General features: G+C 44.7%; 1 protein-coding gene across 1 annotated transcript in view; it reads left to right on the forward strand.

The window, feature by feature from the left end:
- LOC132881580 (heme transporter FLVCR1-like) overlaps positions 1–18,071 on the forward strand; it is a 30,189-nt gene extending 12,118 nt beyond the window's left edge. The window contains exons 6-10 of the mRNA XM_060914202.1: positions 313–423; positions 9,607–9,712; positions 10,011–10,122; positions 13,081–13,142; positions 15,595–18,071. Of these exons, the coding sequence (XP_060770185.1) occupies positions 313–423; positions 9,607–9,712; positions 10,011–10,122; positions 13,081–13,142; positions 15,595–15,681 (478 nt within the window). The 3' untranslated portion in view covers positions 15,682–18,071. The remainder of the gene's footprint in view (positions 1–312; positions 424–9,606; positions 9,713–10,010; positions 10,123–13,080; positions 13,143–15,594) is intronic.
- The last annotated feature ends 3,229 nt before the right edge of the window (positions 18,072–21,300 follow it).

Consider the following 21,300-nt stretch of genomic DNA (forward strand, 5'->3'; position numbering starts at 1 on the left):
CTGACTGTAGTTAGTTATAATTTGTTATTAATTAAACAAGACATTAAAAAACTAGGTCGTAACAATTAATCATGGGAGGAAGGTTACGTAACAGGATTATCAGCTGAATCTGCTTATGACGGTGTGAAGATTAAATCAGTATCACCAAGAGAGGGTTCTGTCTTACAGGACTAATGGGATTAAATCACACATTACAGTCAGCTCCAATGTTTATACATAGAACATTGGAGTCTTCTTCTTACTAGGCTTTTTAACATCATCAAATGTTTCAGACACAATTGTCAAACCTGTAACATTTTTCTGCCCACACAGAATGACTACGCTGATTGTGTACATTCTCTCCTTCCTCGGCATGCTGGTGTTCACCTTCACACTGAACCTGGGCCATCTACTTGTGGTCTTCATCACTGGAGGGGTGCTTGGGTATGTTGGGAAGATACTTGAATAAGTCTTTGAATCGTCATCTGTACCAGATGTGACGAACTGCAGATTTCTTTGCAGATGAGCAGTAGGTTTGCTCTTCACAATGCATTTCTAATACATCACCATTTCTATAGCAACAGTTAATTACAGAGACTTGTATAATGAACGTTTCACATAATTGAACACTAATAATACACAACAAATAATGTTTTTGGCATTTAAAAAAAAAAACACAATTGTTTATGGTGAAGAATTTTTGTAAGAAGCTGTTTTTATTTAGCATGTTTGGAAGGAGTCTCCAGTGTCAGATCTTTCCTGGGCTAACATACATGGAGCCATGTCAGTTTGGGGAAATTCAAGCACAAGTGCCTGAAGAACAGCAAATACTCTTTCTGATTAAAACCAGTCTCTGACGGCAGTCTCCCAAGTGGCAGAACAGAACAGCATTCCGCCTGTTATTGAGCGATCAATCACATGAGATCAAATCCTGGCCATCCATTGCCTGGAGTCAAGAGAGCAAAATTATCCATGCTCTGAGTGGGCGGGGCATACTCTCTCTCCCCGTCAATCACAGTGACCCTAACCAGTCTTAGGTGTCAGTGGGTGCGTTTGAAACAGGGGCGCAGATAGGATTTTTGAACTGGGGGGGACTGAGCTGTCAGCAAATGATTCCATTTTGTGTATGCATGTATGTGTGCGTATATATATATATATATATATCATCTCATTATCTCTAGCCGCTTTATCCTTCTACAGGGTCGCAGGCAAGCTGGAGCCTATCCCAGCTTGTTAGGGTTTTGCTGGGATTCGAACCTGGTTCGTTGGTGTGATAATCCAGCAAACCCCCACTAGGCCACCAGGGGGATGACTCAAATGCAGAGGCGTGAGGCGGAAGTAGAAAAAGAATCAAAAGGTTTATTTAAACTATATACACTATATACAGGGCAAAACAAAAGACAAAAAAAACCCAAAGAGTATAATCCAAAAGAAAAGCAAAGTGCAAAAATACAAAAGCTAAGAAGATCAAAAAACACAGTACAAAGGAAACTGGAGATAAACATAACAGCACAAAGACTCCGTGACAAGAGGACTGAACTCAGGGGTATAAATAGACAAACTAATTAAGGACACAGGTGAAGATAATTAGGCAATTAACACAAACACAAAGCACAGGAACAGTGGCGGCCTCTAGAGGCCAAAATAAACACGACATGAAAAGGAAATAACAGCGGCCTCTAGAGGCCAAAACAGTCCTAGTCCTAACAGGACCCCCCCCTCTAGGAGCGTCTCCTGACGTTCCCAGGGCGATCCGGATGGGCCGAATGGAAGTCCCGACATAGTTCTTTATCAAGGACATCCCGAGCAGGAACCCAGCAGCGCTCCTCAGGACCATAGCCCTCCCAGTCCACCAGATATTGCAACCCGCCGCGGACCCGGCGGGAGTCAAGCAGGCGATTCACAGTGAACACAGTCTGCCCCTGGAAGATGCGGGGGGGTGGGGGGTTCCTAGGGGCAGGGGCATACGTAGATGTCAGTACGGGCCGTAACAGGGAAACATGGAAAGTGGGGTTGATCCTCAGAGTCCGGGGCAACTGGAGCCGGTAGGAGACAGGGTTCACCCTGCGCACCACCTTGAAGGGGCCAATGTAGCGAGGAGCAAGCTTGCGGTTCTCCACCCGCAGTGGAAGGTCCTTAGTGGACAGCCAAACACGCTGCCCAGGGCGGAAAGCGTGTGCAGGTCTTCTATGGCGGTTGGCCTGAGTCTGGTTGGTTCTGGAGGTCTGTATGAGGGTCTTCCTGACCTTGCTCCAGGTCTTGCGACACCGTCTCACATATTGGTTGACCGAGGGCACCCCCGCGTCCTCCTCCTGGTCCGGGAGCAGAGGTGGCTGGAACCCGAATTGGCACTGGAATGGCGACAGCTTGGTGGCCGATGACTGCAGGGTGTTGTGGGCGTACTCCGCCCATGGCAGCCAGGTGCTCCACGATGTCGGGTTATCCATAGCCAGGCCTCGCAGGGTGGTTTCCAGGTCCTGGTTGAGCCTCTCCGTCTGACCATTGGACTGTGGGTGAAACCCAGAGGAGAGGCTGGCAGTGGCTCCGATGACCTTGCAGAACCCGTGCCACACTCGGGAGGAGAACTGGGGCCCTCGGTCTGAGACGATGTCCTGTGGAAGACCAAAGACTCGGAAGACATGATTAAACAAAAGTTTCGCAGTTTCAAGAGCAGAGGGGAGTTTGCACAGTGGTATGAAGCGGCAGGCCTTGGAGAATCTGTCAACTAAGACCAAAATGACCGTGTTACCTTGTGACTCAGGGAGACCCGTGATAAAGTCGACTGCCACGTGGGACCAGGGACGCCGGGGAATGGTCAGAGGATGCAGGAGACCCTGGGGACGCTGTCGTGGGTTCTTGGTTCTGGTGCAAACCTCACAGGACAGGACAAATGACCTTACTTCCTTCTCCATGTTAGGCCACCAGAAGCGTCTTTTCAGGAAGTCCAGGGTCCTCCGAGCTCCCGGGTGGGCGGTGAGAGGGGAAGAGTGACCCCACTGGAGAACCTTGGCCTGGGCTTGATGTGGGACGTACAAGAGGCCTGGTGGCCCCGTCCCAGGACCGGGGTCCTGGCGTTGGGCTCGTCGGACAGCCTCCTCAATACCCCAGCGGACAGGGGCCACAATCCGGGACACAGGGATAATAGGCCCGACTTCATTCTCCCTGTTAGTGGCAGAGAACAGTCTGGACAGTGCATCAGGTTTGGTGTTCTTGGAGCCGGGGCGGTATGAGAGGGTGAAGTCAAACCGACTGAAAAACAGGGCCCACCTAGCCTGTCGAGGGTTCAGTCTCTTGGCTTGCTGGAGGTACTCCAGGTTCTTGTGGTCAGTCCAAACCAGGAATGGATGTTGTGCTCCCTCCAGCCAGTGCCTCCACTCCTCAAGGGCCAGTTTGACCGCTAGCAGTTCTCGATCCCCCACATCGTACCGGGACTCAGCAGGACTCAGGCGGTGGGAGAAGTAAGCGCAGGGGTGCAGCTTTCCTTCCGAACGTTGAGAGAGCACCGCGCCGACACCACTGTCCGAGGCGTCCACCTCCACGATGAATGGTTGGGAGGTGTCCGGGAGAACCAGAATGGGTGCCGTGCAGAAGCGGTCCTTGAGGTCTTTGAACGCCTTTTCTGCCTGAGGAGACCAGCCATAAGATCCACCTGTCCCTTTGGTGAGGTCAGACATGGGTGCTGCCACAGAACTGAAGTTCCTGATGAACTTGCGGTAGAAGTTAGCGAATCCTAAGAACCGCTGAACCTCCTTAACGGACTTGGGAGTAGGCCAATCCCGGACGGCCAGGGTCTTGGCAGGGTCCATTTGGAGTTGGCCTGTCCGTACAATAAATCCCAGAAAGGAGACCTCGGGAACATGAAATTCGCATTTCTGGGCCTTGGCGAACAGATTGTTCTGTAGCAGCCTCTGGAGAACCTGGCGGACATGGTGGCGGTGCTCCTGCACGGTCTTGGAAAAGATAAGGATGTCGTCGAGGTAGACAAAAACGTATAGGTTAATCATGTCCCTTAAGACGTCGTTGATTAGGGCCTGAAAAACAGCTGGTGCGTTGGTGAGTCCGAAGGGCATCACCTGGTATTCGTAGTGCCCAGACGGGGTGTTAAAGGCAGTCTTCCACTCGTCTCCCTGTCGGATACGGATGAGGTGGTATGCGTTCCGTAGGTCCAACTTGGTGAAGACGGTGGCGCCTTGGAGCAGGTCGAAAGCTGTGGACATCAGCGGAAGGGGATATCGGTTGCGCACAGTGATCTTATTCAGGCCCCTGTAATCAATACATGGTCGGAGCCCCCCATCCTTCTTGCCGACAAAGAAGAAGCCGGCTCCAGCAGGTGAAGTGGAGGGTCGAATAAACCCAGAGACCAGGGCATCTTTGAGGTATTCCTCCATGGCCTTGCGTTCTGGCTGAGAGAGTGAAAACAGTCTGCCACGAGGAGGGGTAGTCCCAGGGAGCAAGTCGATGGCACAGTCGTAGGCCCGGTGCGGAGGAAGAACGGCGGCCCTGCTCTTGCTGAATACCTCCTTGAGATCCCAGTACTCTGTGGGAACTTGAGATAACTCGGTGAGACCAGGGGGCTCGGCAGGAGACACAGGAGAGCTAGAGAGCAGACAAGAGGCATGGCATGCAGGGCCCCATTCCACAACCTGGCTTGTTACCCAGTCTATGCGAGGGTTGTGGCGAGTAAGCCAAGGAAGGCCTAGAATAACTGGGAACTCAGGTGAAGGAATCAGGTGCAGGGATATTTCTTCCTTGTGACCTTGAGACTGGAGGAAAACAGGAGAAGTAACTTGGGTGACTCTTCCATCACCTAACGCTTGGCCATCGAGGGCAGACACAGACAGTGGGACTTCAAGAGGTGCAGTCGGAATATTGATGCTTTGGGCGAAGTGAATATCCATAAAGTTCCCAGCCGCCCCTGAGTCTATCAAAGCTTGACAAGAGTGGACAGACTCACCCCAGGAGATGGAGACCGGGATGTAGATTCCTTGGCCAGGGAGTCCGGGAGAGAGGGTAGGCCCCGTCACAACCCTCCCTCGGCTGGACGGGGCGGTCCTTTTCCCAAGAGTTCGGGACATGATGCTCGGAAGTGACCAGGCTTGCCACAGTAGATGCAGCACTTGTCCCTCCTTCTGCGCTCCCTCTCAGATGCGGAGAGGCGAGTACGACCCACTTGCATGGGTTCTGGACAGTCACTGAAGGAGGTAGACGGTCTCCAGGTAGAGGTAGGGAGGCTGGGGGGGTTCAAGGCTTGGTGGCGTTCTCTCATCCTGTTGTCCAGACGAATAGCATGTGAGATGAGGGTTTCGAGGTCACTTGGGCATCCAATAGAGGCCAGACCGTCCTTGATGGGGTCAGACAGACCATGGTGGAAGGCTGACACCAGGGCAGTCTCGTTCCATCCACTTACTGCTGCGAGTGTTCGGAACGAGATGGCGTAATCTGCGACGCTTCCTCCTTGCCGGATGGACATGAGCTTTCGGGCTGCGTTGGTACTGATGTCTGCCTGATCGAAGACCCGAAGCATCTCTTCAGAAAACAGCTGGAAATCAAAGCACTCAGGTCCCTGTCTTTGCCAGATAGCAGTAGCCCAGGTTCGCGCCTTACCAGCTAATAAGGTGATCACAAAGGCAATCTTGCGGCGATCCGTAGTGTAGGTGGTAGGCTGAAGCTCAAAGGTGAGTTGACACTGGGTAAGGAACTCTCGGCACTCACTGTGCTTGCCGTCATACCTCTGTGGTGCAGGAAGGCTGGGTTCGCGAGGTGAAGAAGGCAGCATTGCAGGAGGCACTGGAGCAGGAGTGGGAGCTGGATCAGGAGCAGGAACTGGATCAGGAGCAGGAGATGCAGGCAGAGATGTCAGCTGTGCCAGGGTTTTCCCAATTTGCTGAAGCAGTTCCTCGTGGCGAGCGAGGGCCTCACGTTGGCTGGTGAGCGTACGTCCATGAGCGTCCATGGTCGCTCCGAAGCGTGTCAAAGCTGCCATAATTCCCTGAAGGTTGGCCGGGTAGACAGTTGAAGCAGCCTCTGCTGAGTCGGTCATGACGGAGTCTTTCTGTTAGGGTTTTGCTGGGATTCGAACCTGGTTCGTTGGTGTGATAATCCAGCAAACCCCCACTAGGCCACCAGGGGGATGACTCAAATGCAGAGGCGTGAGGCGGAAGTAGAAAAAGAATCAAAAGGTTTATTTAAACTATATACACTATATACAGGGCAAAACAAAAGACAAAAAAAACCCAAAGAGTATAATCCAAAAGAAAAGCAAAGTGCAAAAATACAAAAGCTAAGAAGATCAAAAAACACAGTCAAAGGAAACTGGAGATAAACATAACAGCACAAAGACTCCGTGACAAGAGGACTGAACTCAGGGGTATAAATAGACAAACTAATTAAGGACACAGGTGAAGATAATTAGGCAATTAACACAAACACAAAACACAGGAACAGTGGCGGCCTCTAGAGGCCAAAATAAACACGACATGAAAAGGAAATAACAGCGGCCTCTAGAGGCCAAAACAGTCCTAGTCCTAACACAGCTGACTACAGGCGAAAGGCGGGGTACACCCTGGACAAGTCGCCAGGTCATCACAGGGCTGACACATAGACACAGACAACCATTCACACTCACACCTACGGTCAATTTAGAGTCACCAGTTAACCTAACCTGCATGTCTTTGGACTGTGGGGGAAACCGGAGCACCCGGAGGAAACCCACGCGGACACGGGGAGAACATGCAAACTCCACACAGAAAGGCCCTCGACGGCCACGGGGCTCGAACCCGGACCTTCTTGCTGTGAGGCGACAGCGCTAACCACTACACCACCGTGCCTCTCTCTCTCATATATATATATATATATATATATATATATACCGTTCAAAAGTTTGGGGTCACTTTGAAATTTCCTTATTTTTGAAAGAAAAGCACTGTTATTTTCAATGAAGATCACTTTAAACTAATCAGAAATACACTCTATACATTGCTAATGTGGTAAATGACTATTCTAGCTGCAAATGTCTGGTTTTTGGTGCAATATCTCCATAGGTGTATAGAGGCCCATTTCCAGCAACTATCACTCCAGTGTTCTAATGGTACAATGTGTTTGCTCATTGCCTCAGAAGGCTAATGGATGATTAGAAAACCCTTGTACAATCATGTTAGCACAGCTGAAAACAGTTGAGCTCTTTAGAGAAGCTATAAAACTGACCTTCCTTTGAGCAGATTGAGTTTCTGGAGCATCACATTTGTGGGGTCGATTAAATGCTCAAAATGGCCAGAAAAATGTCTTGACTATATTTTCTATTCATTTTACAACTTATGGTGGGAAATAAAAGTGTGACTTTTCATGGAAAACAAAATTGTCTGGGTGACCCCAAACTTTTGAACGGTAGTGTGTATACATGTTATTTCACCTCCCTCACTGCCATCACCAGGAACTACCTGCAGGCCAGGACAATGATAACATTTTAACATAGCCTATGGAAATCCAAAGTTTGCACATTATCATCACGCACAGAAATTGCAAAACTGCAAAACTAGTTTTAAAACCACTAAGTTCCAACTGTTAAACATAGCGAGAGGCTGGGCTACGTGTGTGTGTAAAGTGTAAACCAGTGCATCCTGACTTTCTAACTATGCCTGTGTGTTGCGTGAGCGGCAGTCAGTCAACAACTCTTCACAAAGTTTCCTTATGAAACAATATGTTCGCTGAAATTATGGCAGGGAACGCCAGACTAAACATTAAAACTGCCTTCTGAGCACTGTATCTACAGGCTACCACCGAAAGAAGGAGGCTACCAGAAAGGCATCTCTACGCCGTACGATTTTACTTTCACTATGACATTACTTTGAACAGACTATCAAAAAATTGCAAGGTGATATGATAAAGTAAGGCACAGTTTACTTACAGTCGTTTTTTTTTTTTGAAAAAACGATGCAATCGTTTTCTGCCTTTTGGCACCCTTCATCATGCCGTGTTGGGGTCCTGAACTAGGAGGCGCTGTCCCCGAGATGCCTGTCAAACTTGTTGTGGGTAACCATAGCAACAAAGCTCGAGCTCACAACCTGTGCAGTCTGCGCAGTTGCAACTACGTCTGTACTGCTGTGCACCTCAATAAACCGAATGGTAATTAGTCTTTTGATTTTTCCGTGAGGTTTGCCTTATGCAAAGAAAGACAGCGTAGACGTTTTTTCCTCCCTATAAGTGGGGGGGACCGAACAAGGTGAATTTAAATCTGGGTGGGACGAATCCCCCCCGTCCCCCCCTCTATCTGCGCCCGTGGTTTGAAACAGGGAAAATGCTGCTTCCGGAGGATGTCTGACAAAACAATGAGAAATTAAGGACCGTTTGAAATGAATCATACTTTTGTTTCCTGTTTTCTAAGATGCCTACAAAATGCCCCCAGTTGAATGCAATATTGATGTATCATCTGCTGCCTATTACCCATAAATCTGTGTGGCAACTCCTTCAAACAACAGGGGGAAAAAAAAAGATGGCAGACCAAATCTTATAACCCCATGACTGTAACAAAATAAATTTATTTGATATGATGTGAGACCTTCTCCAGGGTGTACCCCGCCTTTCGCCCATATAGTCAGCTGGGATAGGCTCCAGCTTGCCTGCGACCCTGTAGAAGGATAAAGCGGCTAGAGATGATGAGATGAGATGAGATGATGTGAGACCTTCTCCAGGGTGTACCCCGCCTTTCGCCTGTAGTCAGCTGGGATAGGCTCCTGTAGAACAGGATAAAGCGGTTAGAGATAATGAGATGAGATGATGTGAAACATCTGTTAGCCAAATATCTAACTCTTTGGTTTAGTTACACGGCGTACTGACATCACACATTACCGTAAATACTATCCTAAAAGATTGTTCCAAACAAACGACCTGAAAAGATGCCTTCATTCAAAAGTCCTGCCTTATAAGATGCTCGTCTATCTTGGCAGCAGTGTAACGAGGCAGCAACCTTCTGTTTCAAACACAGCCTGTGAGCTCATATATGAGGAAGTGGGTGGATAGCGCTTTCCTCTCAGTGTGTAATGCTGCCCTGTGATGCTGCATGAATTTGAAAAAAGTGGCTGGCTTCGTGCGTATTGGAAGAAGAGTTGGCTTATTGCTCACATGACTTTTGCTGAATTTTTGTCCAATTTTTTATTGAATCGTATTAAAATAAAAAAAATGTATTTTATCCATTCTTGCTCAATACAAAACTTAAGCTGCTCAACAGTCCATGGTTGCCGTCGTCCAATTCTCTTCTTCATGATGCATCATACATTCTCAATAGGAGACAGATCTGGACTGGCAGCAGACCAGTCAAGCACATGCACTCTATCTATGAAGCCACGCTGTTGTAGCCTGTACAGAATGAGGCCTGGGATTGTCCTGCTCAAATAAGCATGGATTTCTCGGGAAGACACATCGCCTTGATGAATGTCTCTCTAAAATCCCAATATATGCCCCAGTATATCAACAGTACCTTCACACACATGTAACTCACCTATGCTGTAGGTACTGATGCCCACAATCTTTTCTTGAACCATAGTGAAATTATTTATTTATTTATTTTTTACTGTGTTTATCACTTGATTTTCTAGATTTGTTGAGCTATGTATCTTCCATTGTGTTTAAAAGGTTTTTTATGACTGGTTACCTGCCCATTGGTTTCGAATTTGCTGTTGAAATCACCTACCCAGAGTCTGAAGGCACTTCATCTGGTCTTCTTAATGCATTCGCTCAGGTAAAATGATCACTCTTTTAATAGTCTTATTTGAATAATCGGTCTGTTTCATTTCCGCACACACCATCACTTGAATGTCACAAAGTTGCCGTGGTGCTGAGTAGCTTTTCCTACATGTCCAGATGAGTAATGGTCATGTCTCCATTCTATATAGCCTTCATTTGCCTTTATTTGATTAAAGAAATAGTGAAGGAAATGCATCAGATGACTGCTGCTGCTGCCTCTGGAAATGGAGCTGTCCTTTATCTGCTGGCATTGCTCATAAATTATCCTGTTTGTGTGTCTTTATCTAATGCAGTTGTTTGGAATTATATTCACATTGATTCAAGGGAAACTCACCACAGAACACAACCCACTGATTGGAAACCTCTTCCTGTGTGCCTGGATATTCGTCGGGATCATTTTAACAGGTTCCTCTTCCCAGTGTTTCTGATTATATATTTATTTAAGTTACTGCAAATTACTAATCCCATTTCTGGAAAAGTTAGGATATTTTCCAAAATGCAATAAAAACACAAATTTGTGATATGTTAATTCATGTGCACCTTTATTTAACTGACAAAAATGCAAAAAAGTTTTAAGTTTTACTGACCAGCTTAATTGTATTTTGTAAATATAAATTAAGTTAGAATTTGATGCCTGTAACACACTCAAAAGTTGGGACAGAGGCATTATTACCATTGTACTACACCAACTTCCCTTTTAAATGACACTTTTTAATCATATGGGAACTAGGGCTGGGTATCACCAGATACCTCACGATACGATACTATGGCGATATTTTACCCACGATAACGATAATATCACGGTACAGCGATTCTGCAATAATCGATATATTGCAAGAAATTTCAACCACATCACGATATCTGTGTCACTGAAGAAAATCAGAATTTATTGACCACTGTAAAATTACATTTCACATACATAACTACACACTCTTGCCAGACATGTATTTGTCTCTATTCCACTGCTGGCAAAACCAAGAGTTGCTTCACTACAACATACAGAAAATTCCCATTTCTGTGCTAGTATTCTCAACTTTTTTGTAAGCATGGACACATCAGTGCTGCTTAACAAGCAGAATCAAATTGTTTTATGAAAACTTAAAACTTGTACTGCAGACTGCACATACATTTCAGTACTGACACTAATATCAATTTGTCCTTTGTAAACTTGAGAACATATACCTGAGAACATTTAACTTGTGCTTATTTTGCAGGAACAACACACTGTCTGAAACACATTGAAAAGTGCAGTGGGCATCTTAGTCTCCCTGAGCACAATTATGAAACAAAGTGCAGTGTGGGTCAGTGTCCACACACTGAAACTGAACTGAAACCTCAGTGAATCATGTTTCTTCTGAACTTAGAGTAAATACTCAAAATAAAATGCAGTGTCTCACACACACTAAAATTGAAAATGCAAGATAAAGTGCAGCTTCTTGCCTTTGGCCTTAAATGACAAAATTAAGTTCACAGTTACAGTAAGTCACACATCACTGAAGTAGACGGGAGGACTTTGGCGCTGTCCAGTGTAGTTTGCTTTGGGTTGGGTTTCAGCGGCTCCGGCTGAGCTAATTTGTCGGGGTGGTGTCGTGCTAAGTAAGTTCGCAAGTTAGTTGTGTTACCTGAATATCTAATTGGAGCGAAACAGGTTTTGCAGAGTGCGTACTCTTTGTCCGGCTCATTGTTTTTTCTCCTTTCCTTTGGAATCCAAAGTGCCTCCAAACATCTGCCTTAAAGTTCGGCGGCATCTCTAGGTTTACGTTAACAGCCATGCTTGCTTGTTTTTTTTCCTCACTGCAACCGCCGGGGAAAAAAGAGAAGATGAAGAGTGCCTTGCAGTGAGGGAGCGGCACAGCGACACCTCGCGGAGCGGAGGTGCGGTAGTCGTACTGGATTTACAACCCGTCTGAAACATGATTTATTATTTGAAAAAATATCGATATTCAAATTTTGAGTATCGATATTGAATCGGAAGACAAAGTATCGCGATATATCGCCGTATCGATATTTTTGCACACCCCTAATGGGAACTGAGGATACTAATTGTTGCAGTTTTGCAATTGGAATTTTTGTCCATTCTTGCCTGATACAAGACCTCAGCTGCTCAACAGTCCGTGGTCGCCGTTGTCTGATTCTCCTCTTTGTGATGCACCATACATTCTCAATAGGAGACACATCTGGACTGGTAGCAGGCCAGTCAAGCACATGCACTCTGTGTCTACGAAGCCACGCCGTGCAGAATGAGGCCTGGAATTGTCCTCTTGAAATAAGCATGGACTTCTCGGGAAGAGACATTGCCTTCATGAACATGTCTCTCTAAAATCCCAATATATGCCCCAATAGATCAGTGGTACCTTCACACACATGTAGCTCACCCATGCCGTGGGCACTGATGCACCCCCATACCATCACAGATGCTGGCTTTTGTTCCTTTCTCTGATAATAAACTTGGGTGGTCGTGTTTACCTTTTGGCACTGAGAATGGGACGTCTGATTTTCCCCGAAAACAAGCTGAAATGTGGACTCATCTGACCACAGCGCACATTTCCACTGTCTTTCGGTCCATCTGAGATGAATTCGGGCCCAGAGAAATCGGTGGCATTTCTGCCTAGAGCTGATGAATGGCTTCATCCTTGCATAATACGGTTTCAAGTTGCATTTCTGGATGCAGCAGCGGACTGTGTGAAGTGACAAGTTTTCTGAAGTACTCCCGAGTCCATGTGGCTATATTTGTCACATTAGTATGACAGTTTCTCAGGCAGTGCTGCCTGAGGGACCTTGCCCTTTACGCACTGAAATGTCTACGAATTCCCTGAATCCTTTCACAATATGATCTACTGTAGATTTTGAAAGACCTGAAATCTTGCATTGAGAAATGTTCTTTTTGAATTGGCTAACAATTCTCTCATGAATTTTGGCACAAAGGAATGAGCCATGACCCATCCTTGCTTGCAAAGACTGAGCCTTTGGCGCTGCTCCTTTTATACCCAATCATGTTAGCAGTTAACCTGCTTATTGTGGAGTCTTCCAAAATGGTGTTGCTTTGAATATCCTATAAATGTTTCAGTCTTATTTTGCCTCTGTCTCAACTTTTGAGTGTGTTTCAGGCATCAAATTCTACCTTTTTGTTTCTGTTTACAAAATACAGTTAAGTTGGTCAGTAAAACTATTTAAAATCTTTTCTTTGTCCTTTTGTTTGTTAAAGAAAGGTTCACATGAATTAACAAATCACAATTTTTTGTTTTTATTGCATTTTGGAAAATATCCCAACTTTTCTGGAAATGGGGTTAATTTTTACTCACATATCAGAATTATGCAAAGTGTTTCAAACATATATATTTTTTTAATCATCTTTGCTTTCAGCATTGATAAAATCAGATCTGAAGAGACATGAGGTCAATATGGGTAACAACAAATGTCAGGCGGTATGTATCAACTTATTTACCTGAGTTTAACCATAGCTTGCTTGTTTTGTTTGTTTCTTGTACTTTCTCATTACCTTTTCTTTGCACAGAAGATTGGACCATTGTTTATCAGTTCAGGTTTTTAAGTGCATCAGGAGAGCTTTAAAAGTAGTTAGTATTTCATAGTGCATGTATAGAACACCTATTATGCAGTCATGATGAGGCTTTTGAAGGAAAAATTCCTTAAATAAGAAATTATTCACCCCCCCCCCCTCCCCCCCCAAGCCTCACTTCAGAATGTTTTTAGTTCTTGGGCCTCCTGGTGGCCATCTATCAACGTATCAAAAATCCTCCAGTTTGCCCAGGGCATTTACTTGTTGTTTATGACTAAAAAGTCAAATAGAACCACATGAGAAATGACTCCCTTTATAATGACTCATAATACAGCAGCCATAACCTTCCAGAAGAAGAATAACAGTTAGTCCTGCATTATTGATCTGCTGCTCAAACCTTTTGAATCCTGTTCAGATTTCCTTTCTCTTTTACCTTGAGAGAATGTAAGGATGCCGCATCAGTGCATCTTTCATGCATCGTGAGCATGGTGACATCACTAGTGTGAAATGGGGATGGGGTGGTCTTTCAGAGAGCGCAAGTTAAAGGAGGTACGCAGAACCATGGCCTCACTTTTTGTTTATAAATGTCTTGAGACCTCAAGAATGGCATAGGAATAGTTTTAAGCATTAACAATAAATCTAATATAGTAATTTTTACGATTAAAGTGATTCATATAGGTAGTGGTCTGAGTGAATGACCTTGACGTCTGTGACATCACCGCAGGAAGGCTATCAGTCTCATCGCCATTTCCGCTATACTAAAACAGAGCTAACTGCAACTTCGAGCTTCTATTTTGAGCTAATTTATCTTCATGCCACATAGATGTGTTGCTGGTGGGTGCAGCAACATGACAGAAGGTGGATTTACGTTGCATTCATGACCCAAGAATGTTCAAACTGCAAAGATTTGGACACATTTTGCAAGAAGTTCATGGGCACATTGGGTGCCTATGAAGTGGTCTCTCCTCTGCTCTGCACATTTTCCTGAGGACTCGTATGAGACCTCTGATCTGTTGAGGAGCGTTGGCTATAAGCGCGTATTGAAAGAGGGTGCGGTACCAACAATTAAAGGAAAAGAAAACTACAAGAAAAGGAAAGCAAGTTCAGTTGCACCAGTTCTCCTGGAGTGTGAGCTGATGGTTGTTGCTAAAACCCAGGAAGGGACGTGACCTTATCGCTCGGGTAGTGACCTCCCTGTAGTTGTTGCTGAAACCAGTGACGTCTCATCCCGGGTTTCAATACTTGCCTGAGCTGAGCAGTAATGGCGGAGTACTTGGTATGGAGAAAATGGAGAATGAGTAGACCAGCCATCTTATTTCTCCGCTGGATATGCTTGCCTCAGCAGCAATATCTCGCCCTTACGTGGAAGAAGTGAATGAGCGGAGAACTGAACGAACAACTGAAAGTCAGATTGTTTCAAAACAATTGGCCACAAGGCTGGCCTTCAAGAAGCGAGAACACAGACTGGTAAGATGTGACTCTCATTTGGATACAAAACAACAACACTCGTTGTTTACCTGCATTTAGATTAATACATGTAACTTGTATTGTGTGTTTTAAGTTACCGGTATAAGATTATTTAATTTGCCTCAGAATGTGATTGTCTCAGTTAATCTGATTATTTAATTAGCCTTTTACGTTTTATCAGTGAAAATGCATGCATGTACAGTACATGTATGTTGCATAAGTTAATAGCACCTATCCTGTTTGATTGTGGGTTGACTCTCATTAAATCAATGAAGTCAAATCAGTCTTAGTTGAGCAAGTCGGTAATAGTATTTCTTACTTTCACCATAAATTTTTATTCATATGACTTCGGTCTATATAAATACATATAGATTTATAGACTTTGGTCTAAAGCTGTCAAAGGCCTCGGCCTTAAAACTGGTTCCTGCTGTGACATCACGCACTCAGGGCTGGCTGGCTCAGAAGGGCAGCTCGAAAGCCAACTTTGCGGTTGATTTTAACTCTCAAAAATGTATTTTTTTTTTTAAATTCCCATTTGTGCAGCATACAAGAGTCAAGGATGGAAATACTATCCACTCAGAAATGTATTTAAAAATAAAGGTTCTGCGTATCTCCTTTAACATTGGAGAGTTCTCCTGCACAGAGGTCGATTGTCTCATATGCTGTTTTATGGGCGGGTGGAGATAGTTCTTTTGGTTTTAAAATGTACACAAAATGAGTAAAGATCAACAGGTCTAATAATACAAATGTTTAAATATTCATTTTTGGGGTATTTTTCATTTCAACCCTCACCTGCTTGTAAGTCCTTCCTTACAGATTAAACACTTCTGCCTTAAACCTTATTGTGTGACATTTTACCAAAAAGCAATTCTAAAAAGTTCTGCTCTTTTAAGGTTCCTACTGAGTGTCCTGTGGAGAAGGTATCTAATGGTGTAAAGGTGGATTTGTCGTCAGATTTCTCACGTGAGACCACACTGTAACACAGATACAGTGCTCCACTCTACCTCCACAATCATCACAATCCCAACTGAGCTTACTTGAATTTTCTGTACTGGAATTCCTTATGGAGTTTTTGAAACTGCTGAGTAAGCTTTAATGTCGTTATCTGTTTCGTGCTCAGAATATTCGTATCGGCTTTGTTTTCTGATTTAAACCAGAAGTTGGTATGGTCCTTACCAGAAAGTGGGTGGTTTTTAATTTTTTTTATTTTTTAAAATCTATAAAACAATGAAAAAACAAACAAGGCTGCTGGAAAAAGATGCTATTTTTAAAATTCAAAAATTATAACTTTTTTTTAATTTATTTATTGAAAATTATCCATCACTTGAATTCTGTGAAAACTTTTGGAAAGCTTTCTATCTAAAGTAAAGAAAATGAACCATGTTTCAAAGCCGCAGTGTCCTTCCCATATCCAGAAATGTATTTACAGTGGTGCTTGAACATTTGGGAACCCTTTAGAATTTGTTTCTATTTCTGCATATGACCTGAAACATCAGATTTTTGGGGTCTGGACATGGGCTTGGGGTCTAGACAGGACTTAGGTTCTGGACAGGGCATAGACTTGGGCTCAAGCATGGGCATGGACCCAGATGTCAGCATGGGCTCAGGGACAGATACAGGCTTTGTCTGAGTAATGTTCTTGTCTTTGCTGAAGCCCAGTGGCGTGGTAACCACATCCTTGAAGCTGGGCGGCGTGGCAGCAACGTCTTCGAAGCTGGGCAGCAGGACGAAGAGGTCATCTGCGCTGAAATCTGGAGTAGAGGCCGCCTTATCAGCCTCTGGCGCAACAGCATCCTCTGCTGTCACTGTGTCGGCTTCTGGAGCGACGGCCTCCTCTACTGCTGCTGCATCGGCCTCTGGAGGGATCTCTGGAGTGACTGCCTTCTCCACTGCATCAGTCTCTCGCATCTTAGCTTCCCTATTTCATGGGGGTCCTACTTCCCTAGAGCTTGAAACAGGTGCCTGAGCATAGCACTGAATGACTGGGAGTTTCTGATCATGGATGTTTGACTGAGCCCACTGGCATGCTCACCCAGTGAGTCAGAACATCATGCAGCCTACCCAGATGTGCTTGGGCTCCACCAGGTCAGAATAAAAGGGCGCACATTGTAGTAGGAACCCATTTGAGGAATACTCCGCCCCATCATCAGGTGCTGATATGTCCAGCCCTAGCCATTACAAAAAGATTACCGATCCAGGCTGAAGCATGGAAACCTGGGCATGGCGTTGAGCAGTGTGCCGGCTCTCTTCTACTACATCCATAACATGGCGAAGTATTCTGTCAATAGAGACTGAGGGAAATGGATGTATATGCAGGAAGAGAGACTTTATTATAAAAGAAACAAACAGGCAAAAGGGTCAAGCAAGGAGCAAACAGACTAAACTGAGCAAGACAAGTTCAGAAACCAAAACGCAGAACAAGAGTCAATGACCAGAAAGACAATGCAAAAGCAACAGCTCAGTAATGGTGGTAAACAGCGCAATACATCACACCATCTAGATGTGGGCAGCATCCTTTTATGCACGTGCTGATTGCACCTTAATCTGGGGCAAGTGCTTGTCATTAGAGGCACGTGCTCTGAACAGTGATAGTTCGGTGTGTGCACAAATGTGCGCAGGTGTGACACAATGACAAGCACACAAATCATTCTACCAAAAAATAGTTAGAGAAGAAAAAAGGTAACCTTTTGGAATGGCAGAATCAAAGTCCTGACTTTAATCCAATAGAAATGTGTGAGCAGTTCGCGTGAGGAAACCCACCAAGATCCCATAACTGAAGCCGTTCTGCCGAGAGCAACGGGCTAAAATTTCTCCGAGTTGATGTGCAGGACTGATCAACAGTTAGTGCAAATGTTTAGTTGCAGTTATTGCTGCCCAAAGGGATTATACCAGATACTGAAAGCAAAGGTTCGCATACTTTTGCTACTCACTGATGTATGTAATATTGGCTCATTTTTCGCATTAAATAAATGAGAGTATAATATTTCTCATTTGTTTTACTGGAGAGAAATAGAAAAAAAATCTAAAGTTCACAAACTTCCAAACACCACTGTACAGATGAAAACAGCCATCTAATAATATTTGATCAGACTGACTATAGATTTGGGTTTGTTACATTTCAGAAAGATCAGAAACCTTTATCTGGACATGTGATCAGGATATGTTCTAAATCTGGATGTCCCCTGCATGCTTCTGGGACTGTTTAAGCAGCATTTCATTACAACGACCGGATAATGTTTTCCGCAGTGAGCACGGACCGTACAAGTTAATATTTTTTAAAATTTATTTTTGGAGACCCAACAGAGATGTGCCACTCTGCTCACTGTGCTCTGTCTTCATCAACACTTTCAATAAAACCATTTCGATTGTTTGTACAGAAATATGAGTTTATTTTGGCGCTCAGTAAGGATAGTGTTTAGGTCGGCCAGCTGGAGCAAACCAGTGATTGGGGGGGGGGGGGGGGGAATTAATAGTCCACCTCTTATGAGCAGTTTTACAGTCCTGGGGACAGAAGTGTTTCACAGGGGCTTAAAAAAAGCTTAACATACCAATCAGCCATAACATTTAAAAACACTGACAGGTGAAGTAAATGACATTGTTATTGCAGTGGCACCTGTCAAGGGGTGGGATATACTGTATTAGGCAGCAAGAGAAGAGTCAGTTCTCGAAGTTGATGTGTTGGAAGCAGGAAAAATGGGCAAGTGTAAGGATCTGAGTGACTTTGACAAGGGCCAAATTGTGATTGCTAAAACTGAAAGGTGTCAGCATTAACTTTTCCAGCAGTTTGTGCTACAATAGCACTTCTGTGGGATTGGATCATATGGGCTAACCTTCATGCCCCATGTGAATCAGTGTCTCTTCGACACCCATGATCCTGTTGCTGATTCACCGGTTTTCCTTCCTTGGACTACTTTTGGTAGGTACTAACCACTGCATACTGGGAACACCCCACACAAGGTGCCATTTTGGAGATGCTCAGACCCACCCTGTGTCTGAAATCACTCCCTACTCACTATATAATGAGGTCGCCATTTTGTAGTGCTATGTGAATGTATAGTGAGAATTATTACACCCTATCAGTACATTCAAAGTATCCCACAATGCATCATGAAGAGTAGTGTACAACCAATGGTCACTAACCAAGCAATATATACCATCATGCATTGCGGTTGCACTGAAAGAAAAAAAATTGTTGGGGGTGAATAGACGGAGAAAGAAACGTATCATAAACAGACATTCAAGTACAATTAAACATTAAAGTACAATCAAGCATGGAATTGATAAACTGGTCTCCTAACGAAATTGACACAGTTTTCTCGACGAGAAGCCTGGGTTCGGGGGAACCCGTATGTCCTGCCGGAACGTTTGCGGATGGTTACACGATGGACGTGTGGGAGCGGTGGCGGGTCGTGTGCCTGGCGATTCTTTCTGTGGAGGACATTGAAGATATCTACCTATTCAGAACCATGATTACAGGACTTTTGCTGATTTGGATTAGGTATTGCCCTGGTATATCGAGGAAATCAGACAGCGGTGACAGCTGTTCAAAGTCCCACAAAGCTGCCCGATATGATTGGAGTGGTGGGCAAAGCTGTTGGCACTCGGACTGTGGACATTCAGAACTTCATCTCATTATCTCTAGCCGCTTTATCCTTCTACAGGGTCGCAGGCAAGCTGGAGCCTATCCCAGCTGACTACGGGCGAAAGGCGGGGTACACCCTGGACAAGTCGCCAGGTCATCACAGGGCTGACACATAGACACAGACAACCATTCACACTCACACCTACGGTCAATTTAGAGTCACCAGTTAACCTAACCTGCATGTCTTTGGACTGTGGGGGAAACCGGAGCACCCGGAGGAAACCCACGCGGACACGGGGAGAACATGCAAACTCCGCACAAAAAGGCCCTCGCCGGCCCCAGGGCTCGAACCCAGGACCTTCTTGCTGTGAGGTGACAGCGCTAACCACTACACCACCATGCCGCCACATTCAGAACTTTAACCACAAAATGGTTGTTATCTTGGAGCAGCTTTCAGCTTTGCAAGGAATACATTTTTCGGAGATCAATTTGAATAAAATGGACGGAATGACAGATATGGACGAGCGGTGTGGACGTGCAAAGACTGCGTCTGGAAAGACCAAACAATTTATATCTTATCGACATTCGGCTCCCTGAGACAGCACCGGCCTCGGTTCAGGCCATTGCTGAGGCAACATTTCCCCCTGAAGGTCACTCCGGGAGACACTCTCGCATTCCTTCTCTAACTTTCCGCGGTCACCATTTTTACCCCCAGTGTGACAAGTGGGTGCGTGACCAGCGCCTTCATGGCTGCAGGAGCGGACGGCTGCTTGCTTGCGCTGGATTACCTCCTCCCCTCCCCCCCTTACCCCCTATTCCTGATTCCCCCCCCAAGTCCCGTGTTTAAAGTGTACTTGTGTTGTTGTTGTGTGCTTATGTGCAAAGGTTTTTTAAATGTTCCCACACTGTACTCCTGACAGGAGCATAGTGAGGGGGTTGTTCTTTTTTTTCCTTATCTCTCCTCTTGTGTTTCCTTTTTATCTTCATCCCTGTCTTCCTGTCCTGTCTACCCTATGTCAATTGTATGTTGTATATGTACGGACAGGTTGACGGCTAATTTTGCTGGTACATGTGACTAGTGACAATAAAGGGCATCATCAATTAAAAATGGTAAGAGAATAGAAAATAAGCTAAAATAGAATGAGATAAAATACAAGAATAAAAGTTAGTCCAGAGTGAGGAATTAATCAAAACCCTCATTTGATTTGATAAAAGGCAGTGGCAAAGAAGGTTATTCAGCCTTGATTTAAAAGAACTGAAATATGCAGCAGACACAAAGTACTTTTTATATTTATTAATGTGGGGAAATACGCTCAGTATAATATGGATTTGTCACAAAAATACATGCATGTATTTATTTTTGAAAACCCACCAGGCGACTGATCTGGCACGTTTTAATTGTGCGACAGTAGTGACATAAATAACGGCATGGCGGAGTAGTGTCCGAAAGCTTTTTTTTTTTTCCTTCATTTTACCAATGAGCTCACTATATAGAGGACTATATAGTAATTCCCTAGATAGTGAGTAGGGAGTAGTGAACAAGCAAGTGGTTTCGGACACAGGGCCAGTCATCTTGCCATCACAATTTGTCAAGGTCACTCAGATCCTTCCACTTGCCCATTTTTCCTGCTTCTAACACATCAACTTCAAAAACTGACTCTTCTCTTGCTGCCTAATATATCCCATCCCTTGACAGGTGCCATTGTAACAACAATCAATGTAATTCATTTGACCTCCCAGTGTTTTTCATTTTATGGCTGATCGGTATACGTATATGTTCCTTTTATCAGACAAAACCGAAAAGATAGTACCGTAGGTTTATTTTAGGTTTAAATTAATTTAGATAGAAGTACATTGTGCAATTGGTAAAATATCATCATGACTGAAAGGACATAATCAACTAAAGTGGGTTTTGAAATATTTAACTTGGTGTCGGAAAGGACTTATTTTTTATTTTTTGGGGCAGAAATGTCATGCAATTTTTAAAACCTCGATGTCTGCAGTACAGCTCCAGCTG

This window comes from Neoarius graeffei, chromosome 2 (assembly GCF_027579695.1).
Source record: "Neoarius graeffei isolate fNeoGra1 chromosome 2, fNeoGra1.pri, whole genome shotgun sequence".
NCBI classification, from domain to species: domain Eukaryota; kingdom Metazoa; phylum Chordata; class Actinopteri; order Siluriformes; family Ariidae; genus Neoarius; species Neoarius graeffei.